This window comes from Eschrichtius robustus, chromosome 4, assembly GCF_028021215.1.
Source record: "Eschrichtius robustus isolate mEscRob2 chromosome 4, mEscRob2.pri, whole genome shotgun sequence".
NCBI classification, from domain to species: Eukaryota; Metazoa; Chordata; class Mammalia; order Artiodactyla; family Eschrichtiidae; genus Eschrichtius; species Eschrichtius robustus.
Window position 1 is genome coordinate 32,824,621 of NC_090827.1, and position 13,157 is coordinate 32,837,777.

Sequence of the window (13,157 nt, forward strand, 5' to 3'; positions counted from 1 at the left end):
CCTAAATTACTAGGATTCTAAATCTGTGTTCTCCAATATGGTAGCCGCTGGCCACACGTGCTTCTGAGTACTTGAAATGGGGCTAGTCTAAACCGAGATGTGCTCTAAGCATATAAATACACACCAGGTTTTGAAGAGTTAGCATAAAAAAAGAATAAGATATTTTGGATATATTGGGTTAAATAAAAATATTATTAAAATGAACTTGACCAACTTATTATTTTTATTTTAGTGTGGCTATTGAGAATTTAAAATTGCTTTTGTGGCTTGCATTATATTAATACTAGACAGTACCACTTTAGACCTTCAAAACAAATGGATCAAAATCTCTCTTTAAGGACTTTTTAATGTCTAATGGCCAATGTTTCAATACTGAGGTCCTTATGCCTCTAAAAGTCAAGTTAAAACTCATATCTACCAAAAACTAATAAACCCTACATGGGTGGATATTTACCACCAAGTTCCTCTCGAAATTACTCTCTGTCGAGGTCCTGTGAAAGTTCTATGGTTACAATACTGAATGTTCACCCCCATGGTTACTGTCTCAACTATATCAAAAGATTATCAGCAAAGGAGGCAAGAATGTACAATGGAGAAAAGACAGCCTCTTCAATAAGTGGTGCTGGGAAAAATGGACAGCTACATGTAAAAGAATGAAATTAGAACACTCCCTAATACCATACACAAAAATAAACTCAAAATGGATTAAAGATCTAAATGTAAGGCCAGACACTATCAAACTCTTAGAGGAAAACATAGGCAGAACACTCTATGACATGAATCACAGCAAGATCCTTTTTGACCCCCCTCCTAGAGAAATGGAAATAAAAACAAAAATAAACAAATGGGACCTAATGAAACTTAAAAGCTTTTGCACAGCAAAGGAAAACATAAACAAGATGAAAAGACAACCCTCAGAATGGGAAAAAATATTTGCGAATGAAGCAACTGACAAAGGATTAATCTCCAAAATTTACAAGCAGCTCATGCAGCTCAATATCAAAAAACAAACAACCCGATCCAAAAATGGGCAGAAGACCTAAATAGACATTTCTCCAAAGAAGATGTACAGATGGCCAACAAACACATGAAAGGATGCTCAACATCACTAATCATTAGAGAAATGCAAGTCAAAACTACAATGAGGTATCACCTCACACCGGTCAGAATGGCCATCATCAAAAAATCTACAAACAATAAATGTTGGAGAGGGTGTGGAGAAAAGGGAACCCTCTTGCACTGTTGGTGGGAATGTAAATTGATACAGCCACTATGGAGAACAGTATGGAGGTTCCTTAAAAAACTAAAAATAGAACTACCACATGACCCAGCAATCCCACTACTGGGCATATACCCTGAGGAAACCATAATTCAAAAAGAGTCATGTACCACAATGTTCACTGCAGCACTATTTACAATAGCCAGGACATGGAAGCAACTTAAGTGTCCATCGACAGATGAATGGATAAAGAAGATGTGGCACATATATACAATGGAATATTACTCAGCCATAAAAAGAAACAAAATTGAGTTATTTGTAGTGAGGTGGATGGACCTAGAGTCTGTCATACAGAATGAAGTAAGGCATAAAGAGAAAAACAATACTGTACGCTAACACATATATATGGAATCTAAAAAAAAAAAAAAAAGGTTCTGAAGAACCCAGGGGCAGGACAGGAATAAAGACACAGACGTAGAGAATGGACTTGAGGACAAGGGGAGGGGGAAGGGTAAGCTGGGACAAAGTGAGAGAGTGGCATGGACATATATACACTACCCAATGTAAAACAGATAGCTAGTGAGAAGCAGCCGCATAGCCCAGAGAGATCAGCTGGGCGCTTTGTGACCACCTAGAGGGGTGGGATAGGGAGGGTGGGAGGGAGACGCAAGAGGGAGGAGATATGGGGATATATGTATACATATAGCTGATTCATTTTGTTATAAAGCAGAAACTATCACACCACTGTAAAGCAATTATACACCAATGAAAATGTTAAAAAAAAAAAAAAGATTATCAGCAAATACACCAAAATGTTAAGAGTGATTATTTCTGGGATATGGGGTACTGAGTGATTTTTGCATTCTTTTTTTATTCTCTTCTTCATTTTTCAGTCTTTCAACGACGAGGACTGTTACGTTTCTTCCTCAGAAAAATGCGTCTTTAAATTTCAGCGTGAATGATTTTTTGAACTGCATAAACATCACGAATAGGTAAAAAAGAGGCCAACTTAAAAGGAAATACCCCAACGTGCTTTCATCTGCTCTGCTCCATTTCCAAATTTTCTATAGTGAATAGGTTACTTCCATCAAGGGAAAAAACACACCTCCTTTAAAACCTGCAATATTCATCCACCCTTTTAACCTTAAACCTAAGTTAATTTGCAGGCTGATTTTCTTAGAACTCCTCTTATCTCTGCTGTATTAGACGGTAGAGTAAATACTTTAGGTTTGAGCTTCAACCGTATGCTAACATAGCTATTCTAATATTTTTATAACTACCCAGAACAGCATTTACTTTGAGTCTGTGCAGGAGATGCGGAAGAAACCCTAAAGATATTTTAATATGTCACTATGCATAGGGGTTTAGGTGGTACTGCAAGAATGCCCATCTAAAGGGGTTCCACTTGCCTCTGAGTCCTGCAGCAACGGCGGGGCAGAACCCTCCTGCATGCTGTCCAGACCAGCTCAGACAGCCACCTGCACACTCGGGAGGGCTCAAGCCCGTGTACACGCACACACACGCACACACACGCACATGAATGAGTGGGTTGTGCCCTACCCCAGTCCCACTGAACATCGCCGGCGTTGGCTCTTCTCACCTGCCTTCCACCTTCAGAGGCCAGCACCACCACCTGGCCTGGTGTTTGGGTACCATGGGGCGTGTGCAGTGCTGTGGCGTCGGCGTGTGTAGGTGGGTGACACACACAGCTAGCACTGTTGTCTGCCCTGCTGGCTCTGGAGTAAGCTGGGCTTCTCAAGGCCCGTCAGGTACGATTGTTTAGCCTAGCAACATTCTATTCATTTAATTTTTCTTTCTTCTTGAGGAAAAGTGCCTTTTTCCAATTCCCACGAGGCAACAGCCTTTTGGAATATGGCATTGGCATGTGGCGCAGCAGAACTTACTGTTGGTGGTGAAGATGATTTCTCCCTCCTGAGGAGTGGGATCTGTGTCCTGGACCACCTGCAAGGCTCCCACAGTCCGGACAGCAGGGTCCAAAGTGACTGAGCTTTCATTTACGGTTGTGTCGCTTGCGCCGGTGATCTGGTTGGTTGACGGACCTCCCAGAGATCCCTCGAAGTCAGTGGGCAAGTCGTCCATGCAATCGGCATTGGGCTGACAGGAGCAGAAAAGGACCTATCTTAGTGTATATCATCAAGTTAGAGATGAGATGTCTACAGCCTAAATATTTTGTCCTGATGGAAAACCAAGTTCTTTACTGTTTTCTTCCTGAACCACTTTATTGAAAGACATTCCACATATAGTTCCTGTAATTAACATGAAAACATCTTCCAAAATTTTCTTTCCAAAGGTTCCGTTTAGATCTACAGACAAGGTTTTAATTCCAGGAGTAGCACTAGCCATACATTAATATAATTACATATGGAGAATAATATGATACTTATTTATAACGATAGCTCTTCCTTATCTCTAGTGTTTACTTCTCGTATAGGAAGTAGCTGACAGCCTGATAATTAGCCCCACAGACCCATGTGTTGTTTGCAAACAGACTGATGGCATGAGAGGGGAGACAGAATCTGACTCGTGAATTGTGCATCAGAGATACACACATATACATAAACAAACGCACACACAAACACAAGAGCACAGGGTGAGGTGTTGTTAAACACAAGCCAAAAAAAACCAGCTGCAGAGCAAAGCCCTATTTACATAACATGCAATTGATGGTACATTTGTCAAATCCTCTAAGTTAAAATCTTAGAATCATAAAACTAGGGTGAGACCATCTACTTTAATTACCCACTCACTACAGGACTCTCCCTCCCAATAGTCCTCACAGCTCCACTTGAAAAATGTAGAGACGGGAGTCTCTGTGCCTCGCAAGGCAGCCTCTGTCGGCCAGCTTCTCTTATCGGGCAGCGGGGCAGTTTTACTCTATGGTCTCAGTTCTGCTGGCTGAAGTGGTGTTGAATATATTGATATCTCTTCCACAAACAGCTTTTAAAAAATGATTTTCAGTTGTTCTGCCTCTGACCAAGCTCATAAAAATTATTTTTTAAAGGTGGTGGAGGAGAGATACGGTCTTGAGAACGGCTGTTAATCACACTTTTTGCTCCACTCTGGATAGTGACATTGCCTTGAGCGACGACAATGACACGGTTTTGCACCCCGTCCAAGGATGCAGATCAGGGTGGGCAGGCTTGGGTGAGGAGAATCCTAGGTTGACACTGTCTGAATTAACACAACAATGACTAGATTGTGTGCAAAGTTCATTGAAAGAGAAAATCTACCACTCACGGGCTCATTGGGAGCACAAAGCAAGAAATTCAGACTGCTGGACTCTTGTCCTGGATTTCCACTCTCAAACCAAGTCTCCCAAGCCCCACACCTGTGTTTCCAACAGTCAGCTGGAAATCTCCATCATCCCACAAAACCCTCAAATTCAGCTCATTCCCTTTCCTCCATATTCCCTTTGTGTTCTGCCGGCTCCATCTCTCTTGGCAGTGGGCCCATTCCTTGAAATTCGAGTTGTCGAAAGTCAGCTCATTGAATGACTGATCCGCCAAATTTACTGATTGAGATTATTGGACAAGAGCGGGTATGTTCTGAACGCTTCTTACCCCATTACCAGTTCCCAATCTCCCTCTAGTTTCTTCCCCGCTATACTTATTCTCCACTTTTTCACCAGAGCACTCTTTTTTTTTTTTTTTAAAAAAAAAAAACACAGATATGATTCTTTTTCTTTTTTTCCTCCTAAAGAATGAATGACAAGCTCCTTAGTATAGCAAAACAGGCACTGTACAGTCTGGCCTAAGCCTTCTTTTCTGGCCCTAATACCTTCAGCCTTTGGAAACACACAGAATAAAGTATATATTCCCTATTTCAGCGCCTTAGCATATGCTGCTCTTCCACTCGAGATGACAGTTGCCCAAATCATCATCCCCTTCCCCTCTCCCATCCCAAGGTCTCAGACTAACCCTGGTGAACTCCTAATCATCCCTCAACTCCCAGGCCAAATGTCTCTTTGCTAAGCAGTGCTCCCTCCCAGGTAGTCATCTTTGATACTGTAACTCTTTTCACACTTCTCCCACTGTTACAGTCATTTGTTACTGTGTTAGTCTCACTCTACTAGCCCACAAGCTTTTTTTTTAAATTCCAGTTTTACTGAGATATAATTGGCATGGCATATTGTATTAGTTTAAGTTGTACAACATGATGATTTGATACGTGTGTATGTCGCAAAACGATCACCACAATAAGTTTAGTTGATATCCATCACCTCACATGGTTACAAAATTTTTATTCTTGTGATGAGAACTTTTAAGATCTACTCTCGTAGCAACTTTCAAATATACAATACAGTATTGTGTATTGTATTAGAGTCACCATGCGGTGTATTACATCCCCGGGACCTACTTATTTCGTAACCGGAAGTTTGTACCTTCTGACCCCCTCACCCATTTCACCCTCCCCACTTCCTGCCCCTGGCAACCACAAATCTGTTCTGTTTCTATGCCACGTAGATTCCACACACAAGTGAGACACAAGCTTTTTAAAGTGAAGCAATTACACTATATTGACCTTGAGTTCCAAGCCCTCACATAGTACCTGACAATTATTAAGTGCTCAGTAAATGTTGATTTGGAAATTTTACCTAAGTCTCAGTTTACTGCTCTGAAAACTTGGGAATGTTAGTATCTGCCCAGATCCGAGATCAGTGAAGGGAAGATTTGAGAAAATACTTAAAGAAATTCAATTTCTGGGCAAAGGTAAAGTACGCCTTTGAAGGGTAGCAGAGTATGCCACTGCCAAAATATGCTATTGTTGGCATAGAAACTGTTTTTAGCTGAAACAATTGAGAACTGGGTAAAGAAATGCTCTCTGCCTTCCCCCTATTTGCCTAAAAGCAAGACATAAATTTGTAAGGGGGTCCCCCTCTCTGTACCAGAAAGAGAAGAACATTCTTATCACCAGCGACTGGGAGTTGACGCCAAAATGGAACATACAACAAACCTAACTGACATGCCCTTATCTGCCATTGGTCTCCCCCATATATTTACCTCCCCGCAATTTGCTGTCCTAGAAACTCAAAGTCCTTTCCCTTTGTCTTGTCACTTCTCTAAAAATTTATTGCTCTTTTTTGAAGATGCTACAGAAGCCGAAGTTCTAACCACCCCTCTGAGTCACTCATTGCCAAGTGCTCCTATGTGCACACATGATGCATGTGTTCATAAACTTCTGTTTGATTTTCTCTTCTCAATCTGTCTTTTACAAGTCTAATTTACAGGGCCCAGCTGGAGAACCGAGGAGGGCAGAAGAAAAAATAACTTCTTTCCCTCCACTATGCTATGTAAAGATGCAGATCCAAGTTGTGTGCGGGTATCAGGGAGGAAAAGAGTTCCAAGTGCGGATCCTTGTGCTGGCTGTTCTTCCAGCCATAAGCATCTGAATGTGACCACAGATGCAAGAACAGCTGACATATTTTTCACAATGTTGACTTTGCTTGTTGATCAAGTTCCTGTTTTCTCTCTTTTTTCTTTTTATAGCATTATTTTATTAGTTTTGAGGCAGGGTGTTCGCTTTTACTTTGTGGGCTAGCAGGAATAGTTATGTCTCTAACAGAGGTGAGTAGAGGAAAAGAGAAAGAGCGAATTAGCTCAGTGAGACTGTTAATGAGAGCATGAACGAATAATGTGGCTTAGATACAATATTTAACAGACCCACCTTACAGAACCTCACAGTTGATATCCACTCGAAATGGTTCATCAAATAGAATAATATTTTGAATAGAAACCCAATTTATATACCTCTAAGAGAAATGACAGTCATAATGTTTAGTAAGAGATGTCAAATACCATCTGTAAGTGAACAGCCTATAGGTTTTCAAATTCAGGTTAGCAGGGAGAACTCCTCAAATAAACCAGATGCGAAATAGTTAGGGACTAGTGAATATACCGGCTGCACGGGATTTTCTATTCGTTTACAATCATCTTATTTATACCAGGATAATAGTGATAGGAGATGGTGTGTGCTGGGATAAAAAAGGCCCGTGTTATATGGTACCTTACAGGAGCACTTACGGATGTGATCTGTCATCCTGCAAAGACACCCCCTAGACCTGACTGGAGAGAAATAGGATGAAGCACTTGAATGTAGATAAGGGGATTGAAAACACTCTTGACAATAAAGGACCTGCCCCTGTCAGGTTCAGTCTTTTATTTCTCTTGGCAAAATATAATGGGAGAAGATACCACTGTAATAGGAATTTCACCATCCGTGAGCCGTGCTCTCATTCTTTAGTTCATTTGAGAGAAATCCACTTACAAAATGAAAATGTCCCCAGCTCTTAGCTTTCCACTTATATTTACTTGCCTTACGGCACGGGCAGGCACAAGGCCACTCAGTTAACAACAACAAAACAAAGACTAAAATCAGACACCGGTAAGAACCAGTTAGAGCCAGAAATGTGGAACATGCAAACAGCGAGTTTAATTTTCTAAGTCCCTAGTATCTGATAGAGATGTTGGGTTTTTACTCATGTTTCATGTTCACTGTCAGTGATTTTTCACCTTGAAGGTATTATGCCTTCACAACTCTGGTCTGAAAATTTAATGCATTGCCTTTCAAAACCTAGCTCAAAGCTATAGTCACACAAATCGATTTGTGTTTGGTGTATCGACTGTTAAAAAAAAAAAAAATCAGCATACACCTGGCAGGGAGGCAGGGTAGAAAATTCAGCCAATCCATGACCTCGTGATGCTTCAGGTGTGCCCTCTCAAACAGAGTCACTCTGATCTTCCTGGGATAATTAGCCCTTTGGCATTAAAGGAAGCCTTTGATATCTGATCTGATCCTTTCTTCTTCAGTGACATCTTGGGACTTTTAAAATTCTATTTATTCTCTGCCATTAGTAGTGAGGAATGACAAGAGGAGGAGATAGCAAAGCGGAGGGCGAAGGGGGAGGCCGGTCTCTGTATGCTGTTTGTCTAGCTTCTTTCAGACGGCGCCTACGTTGTTCCCGCATCTCTGCGCAGCCCTCGGGTCTGGTGGCCTGGCTTGCTTCCTGCCCTCACCACGGCAGATGGTGTCTCACCAGCCCGTGGCCTTCACTCGATATGGTCCCTGAAAAGTCTTTCCCTGGAGCATCAAGCCAGCCAGCCGGGGGGATTCTCTTTGCACAGGGGGAATGACTAAGTTTGATAAAACATATAACTGAGGGCGCCAGCTTGAGGGTAGCGCTAGAATTCAGTGGTTGTGGCTCTGGTTTCCTCCTCACTCAAGCGCGCCATGGAGATCTGAGTTCAGCAGAGGCCCCTGAGCCAGATTCCCAGTGGATGGCCTCCCCTCCCATCGTTGGGAAGAGCTTGTTTCCTCTGGAAGCTAGGCGATGGTGGGGAAACATCAGAAAGTGTGGCGTGCGGGTCTGCTTGATGACAGCGCAGGTAAATGACACAAGAGTGTCATCAGTGTACAACTGGCCCCAGAGGCCTCTGTGGGTGTCCCACCTGCTCTCACCCACTGCAGCCCAGAAGAGGGGCCTGTGAGCTGCTCAGGCAGCATCTCAACGCACAGACAAATACAATGGACATGCCGAGAGGGTCACGATGTCCTCAGATTGAGAAAAAGTGAGAGGAGAAATATATCCAGGCATGGGAGTGCTCTGAGGGCCTCATCAGGTGACGCCACTGCTATGGGATTGAGGGGACACAGAAAATCCAGGGATGCTGTTTTTGCCCTGCTTTGTGGGAAAGGCAGAAAGACAGACACGAAGATGCTGGAGGCTGTGCTGTGCTTACCGGGATCCCTAGGGCTTTAAGAATGTTCATCTTGCACATGGGACAGGTGCGATGGTCTAGGAGCCAGGGGTCAACACAGGACTTGTGGAAAAGATGCCTGCAATGAGAACCATACATCTTAGCGCGGCGGTACCTGCGGAGAGCACCTAGTCCACTCCAGCCCAGAGACCTGTCCAAGGTCACGCACTGCTCGCTGGCAGAGCCAAGACTCGGACCTCCATCTCCGAACACCTGGGCCAGTAATGCTTCCTGTTACACCCTGCGGTGATACAGTCAACATCTGTCTGGCTCCCAGGAGGGTCCTCTATGATTTGCAGCTGAGCCTTCCAAGTTTCAGAAAATGCAGAGAGTGTAGAAACAGAGAAATTTCTCTCTTTCTCGACAGGAAGAATCTTGAATGGAAAGAAGGCAAGTGGGGAAATTTGTGCAGACCTTGCAGGATAACCTGAGAGTTGCTACTTTTAAATCAATCCAAAATTTCTTTTCCTACAGTCAGAAGAAAACTGCAAAATAAAGCCTCATTTCTGTAGATATTTGGGGTCTCACACAAAAGGGCAGAAGAGTTCCTGCAAGCATTTCACAGCACAAGTGATGTTTTAAGTTGATATGGCTGGTGCCTCTCACATCAGAAGCCAGAGTGAGAGGTACCGTAAGCTTTCCTGTTTGTACAGCTGATGCGCTCAACTCCATCACCAGCCTCATGCGCCAGCCCTCTGGAGTCTTCCTCTGAGTGACAGGATAAGGGGGGCATTTAGTAGGTGCGGGGGTGGGGAGTCCTGACTAAACTTCCTCTCAACGTGGCCCACAAGAGCCCACTCAGAGACGTTAGGGGCTGCTCGAATCGGAAGCTTGTCTTCTCACGCACACGACTCCAGACCACAGGCAGAAGCAGTCAGAATTTCCTGCCTGGGGCAAGAAGAGAGAGAACCATCTGTCAAGTATGAGGGCATCCTTAGGACACGCCATCCATGCTGCACTATTCCTGGAACCCTTGCACTCTCTTCCCTCACTCTCATCTTTTATTGTGCTAACAGTTCGAACAGCTGTCTTTGCATTAGAAGGCTTGAGGCTCCAATGCGTACCAAGGATCCCTCAAATCAGAGAAGAGTTCAAGAAGTGCCACTTCTGAAACTGACGTGGAGAAGAACCCATGTCCCAAGGATAGCATTAGCTGTGTACAGGACATGATCGGATTGGGGATTAGGAAAAGGAGAGGAGCAACCTGAATGTGTCGTGTGTTTCCAGGTCATTATTTAGAATGCCCTACAGATTCACTGCTCACAAGTAAATATATCCCATTCATTCATTCCTTTATCCGTGCATCCACGTGACAAGTAATATCTGCCAAAAACTGTGCTCCTCACTGGGAATCAGCACGATAGTGATTTGGCTCCTCCTCTTTGGGAGGATAATCGGAGAGGCAGACACTAATAAAACAGAGATAAACTACTTCACGACAATAGCGCTAAGTACACATTAGCAGAACACGGAGTTGGTAGGGGGCTTGTACCTGGGAGATGTATCCTAGTTTGGGTACACAGAGAAAGTTTCCCTGACGAGGTGCCTTAGCTCAGACCCTGGAGGGCTACACAGACATTGTCCACAGGAAGGGGAGGAGAGGAAGAAGAGTCTTCTAGGCAGAATGACTGGCTTGTACAAAAGCCCTGACCTGGGCACAGGAAGAAGGCCAGTGCCAGGGCAGCAGCAGGAGGGAGGGGCTGATGCGGGGTGAAGTGTCCCCCTGCACCCCTACCCCAAAGCAATAATCGACCTCTCTGTGTTCAGGCTCTACGTTCAGAAAACAAGTGCCTGATCTAAATTTGCTCACCCACTGGTGTTCCTTCTGGGGAAAAGAAAGCCAGGCATTCTGGTCCCTTTGACCATTCCTGGGAGGCAGGCTCTGTTGTGTTTCCTGCACATGTGCTGGAAGTCAGAAAGACAGCAGGGTCAATCATTAGCTGTTTTAGCCTAAATAAGTCACTTAACATTCCCACGTCTCCTCTGCCTCATGTGTAAGATGAAGATACATCTATTCCTGCAGAGGAGGCTTCCCTGAGTCTCCCACACACAGAAGCTGGTACTTACTCTTACACCCTGAGTGACTTCTCTGTCTGCACTGGTCATTCTTACATCTCCTCTGTGATGGTTAGTTTCATGTGGCAACTTGGCTAGACTATAGCACCAGTTATTCAATCGAACACTAATTTAGGGTAGTCTGCAGATGTGATTCATATCTACAGTCTGTTGACTTTAAATAAAGGAGATTATTCTAAATAATCTGGGTGGGCCTGATCCAATCAGTTGAAGAGCCTTAACAGCAAAACTGGTTTCCCTGAGGAAGAAAAAACTCCGCCTCAAGATGGCAGCACCAGCCCCTGCTCAGCGTTTCCAGCCTGTAGACCTGCCCTACAGATTTCAGGCTTGCCAGACCCTATCATCACATAAGCTAATTCCTTAAGAATATATAGTGGGATACAGTGGCTGTCTGGAGAACTCTGACTGTTACATCCTCCAACGAGAATATAAGCTCTACGAGAGCAAAATCTTCATTTATCTAATTCACTGTTAGATCCCCAGCAACTAGACTAGATCTTGGCACACAGAGGACGCTTCAGAAATATTTGCTACATGAATGGATATTTCTCAAAAGGCCTGGAACTCCTCACTGCCTACACATGGCCATCAAGTCCCACGGACTCATTCTTCCTAAATCTCTTCTACCTTCATTGCCTATTTTCTTTTTGCCATGCCACTCCCTCATTCATGATCTCATTAACTCTTTTTCTGTGTTGTTGTACTAACATCTAAACCGCCCTCCACGCCACCAATCTTTCCCTGTTCTTTTCATCCCACTCATCCTTGCCAGATTTATCTTCGCCCAGAAAAGTGCTAGTTACGTCACCCCCTTGTTTCATTCTGTTCTGCACTAGGAGCTGGGCACCAAGATGAATAAGACAAGGTCCTTTCCTTCAAGGCGGTATCACAGTGCTTCAGTGGTTCCCTGGGAACTACAACAGAAAAGGTCATTGAAGAGTCACCCTTATGGATTCATCATTTTCTGGCTGTTTGATCTTAGGCAAGGATTAGCTCTCCAAGACTTCATTCCTCATCTGTGAAGTTTTGTTTTATATGGAAATTTTGTCTTATATGGTATGGAGTTTGCCAGTGATTGAGTCTGTGTGTGTGTGTGTGTGTGTGTATTTGTGTATGAGAGAGAGGGAATAAATAATGTCCATGAAGCTTAAACTATAAGTCCTGATCATCCTTAATTGTAAGCTATCATTCATCTTATTAATACCACTATCACATCTTGTTTTTAGATATTAGGTTATCACTCTGATTTCTTCTCTAAACTTTCTAGTGCTGAAAGCAAGTAACTGTAAATTTAAAAAAAAATCAAAGGGAGAACTAAGGACAACAAAAACAGTGCTAAAATGATACACAGGGTGATCGTGTTGGCTATTAACTAACATTCATTTATTCCTAATACCATATTTCTTGTGTTGACCAAATAGGAAGACTACTTCCTTACAATTGGGATTGCAAACAATTTTTTCCCTCCCATATGGAAAGAAAAATAAAAGTCACTAGACTAAATAAATAAAGGAACAGGGAAAGAATCTGGAGTTTAGTGAAATGCACCAACAGTTCAACAAACATCTCTAGGGCCAAGTCTATCTCACTCATTCTATTTGTACGATTCGCAGCAGGGCACTGTCCCTTCCCATGTTGTAACAAAGGCTGCATGAGAAAGTACATACAGAGGAAGAACGGGATGAGATAGTCTATCTCCTAACGATCCTGACGAGCTGGAAATACAACCGAGGGTTGTTCAAAACTCTTCTCCTTTCTTATTCACCAAAGGGAAGCATACCTTTTACAAAGAGTTCTTCAAACCCCTGACAAAAGATGATGCCAATCACTGCATCGTAATACTGAGATGATTATGAATAATATAATAAGTTCCCATTTGGGGGGCAGGAATGACAAACCCCTGCTAAACTTGTTTCCACATCTTTGGGTTCTTTTTTATTTATTTATTTATTTGTTTGTTTGTTTTTTGTTTATTTATTTATAAATTAAAAAAATTGTTTATTGAAGTATAGTTGATTTACAACGTTGTGTTAGTTTCAGGTGTACAGCAAAGTGAATCAGTTATACATATACATATATCCATTCTT

General features: G+C 43.0%; 1 protein-coding gene across 1 annotated transcript in view; it reads right to left on the reverse strand.

Annotated features, from left to right (window-relative positions):
* RNF150 (ring finger protein 150) overlaps positions 1 to 13,157 on the reverse strand; it is a 244,582-nt gene that overhangs the window by 41,030 nt on the left and 190,395 nt on the right. Inside the window, exons 5-6 of the mRNA XM_068542539.1 lie at positions 8,977 to 9,073; positions 3,124 to 3,334 (exon numbers count right to left, since the gene is read on the reverse strand). Coding sequence (XP_068398640.1) covers positions 3,124 to 3,334; positions 8,977 to 9,073 — 308 coding nt within the window. The remainder of the gene's footprint in view (positions 1 to 3,123; positions 3,335 to 8,976; positions 9,074 to 13,157) is intronic.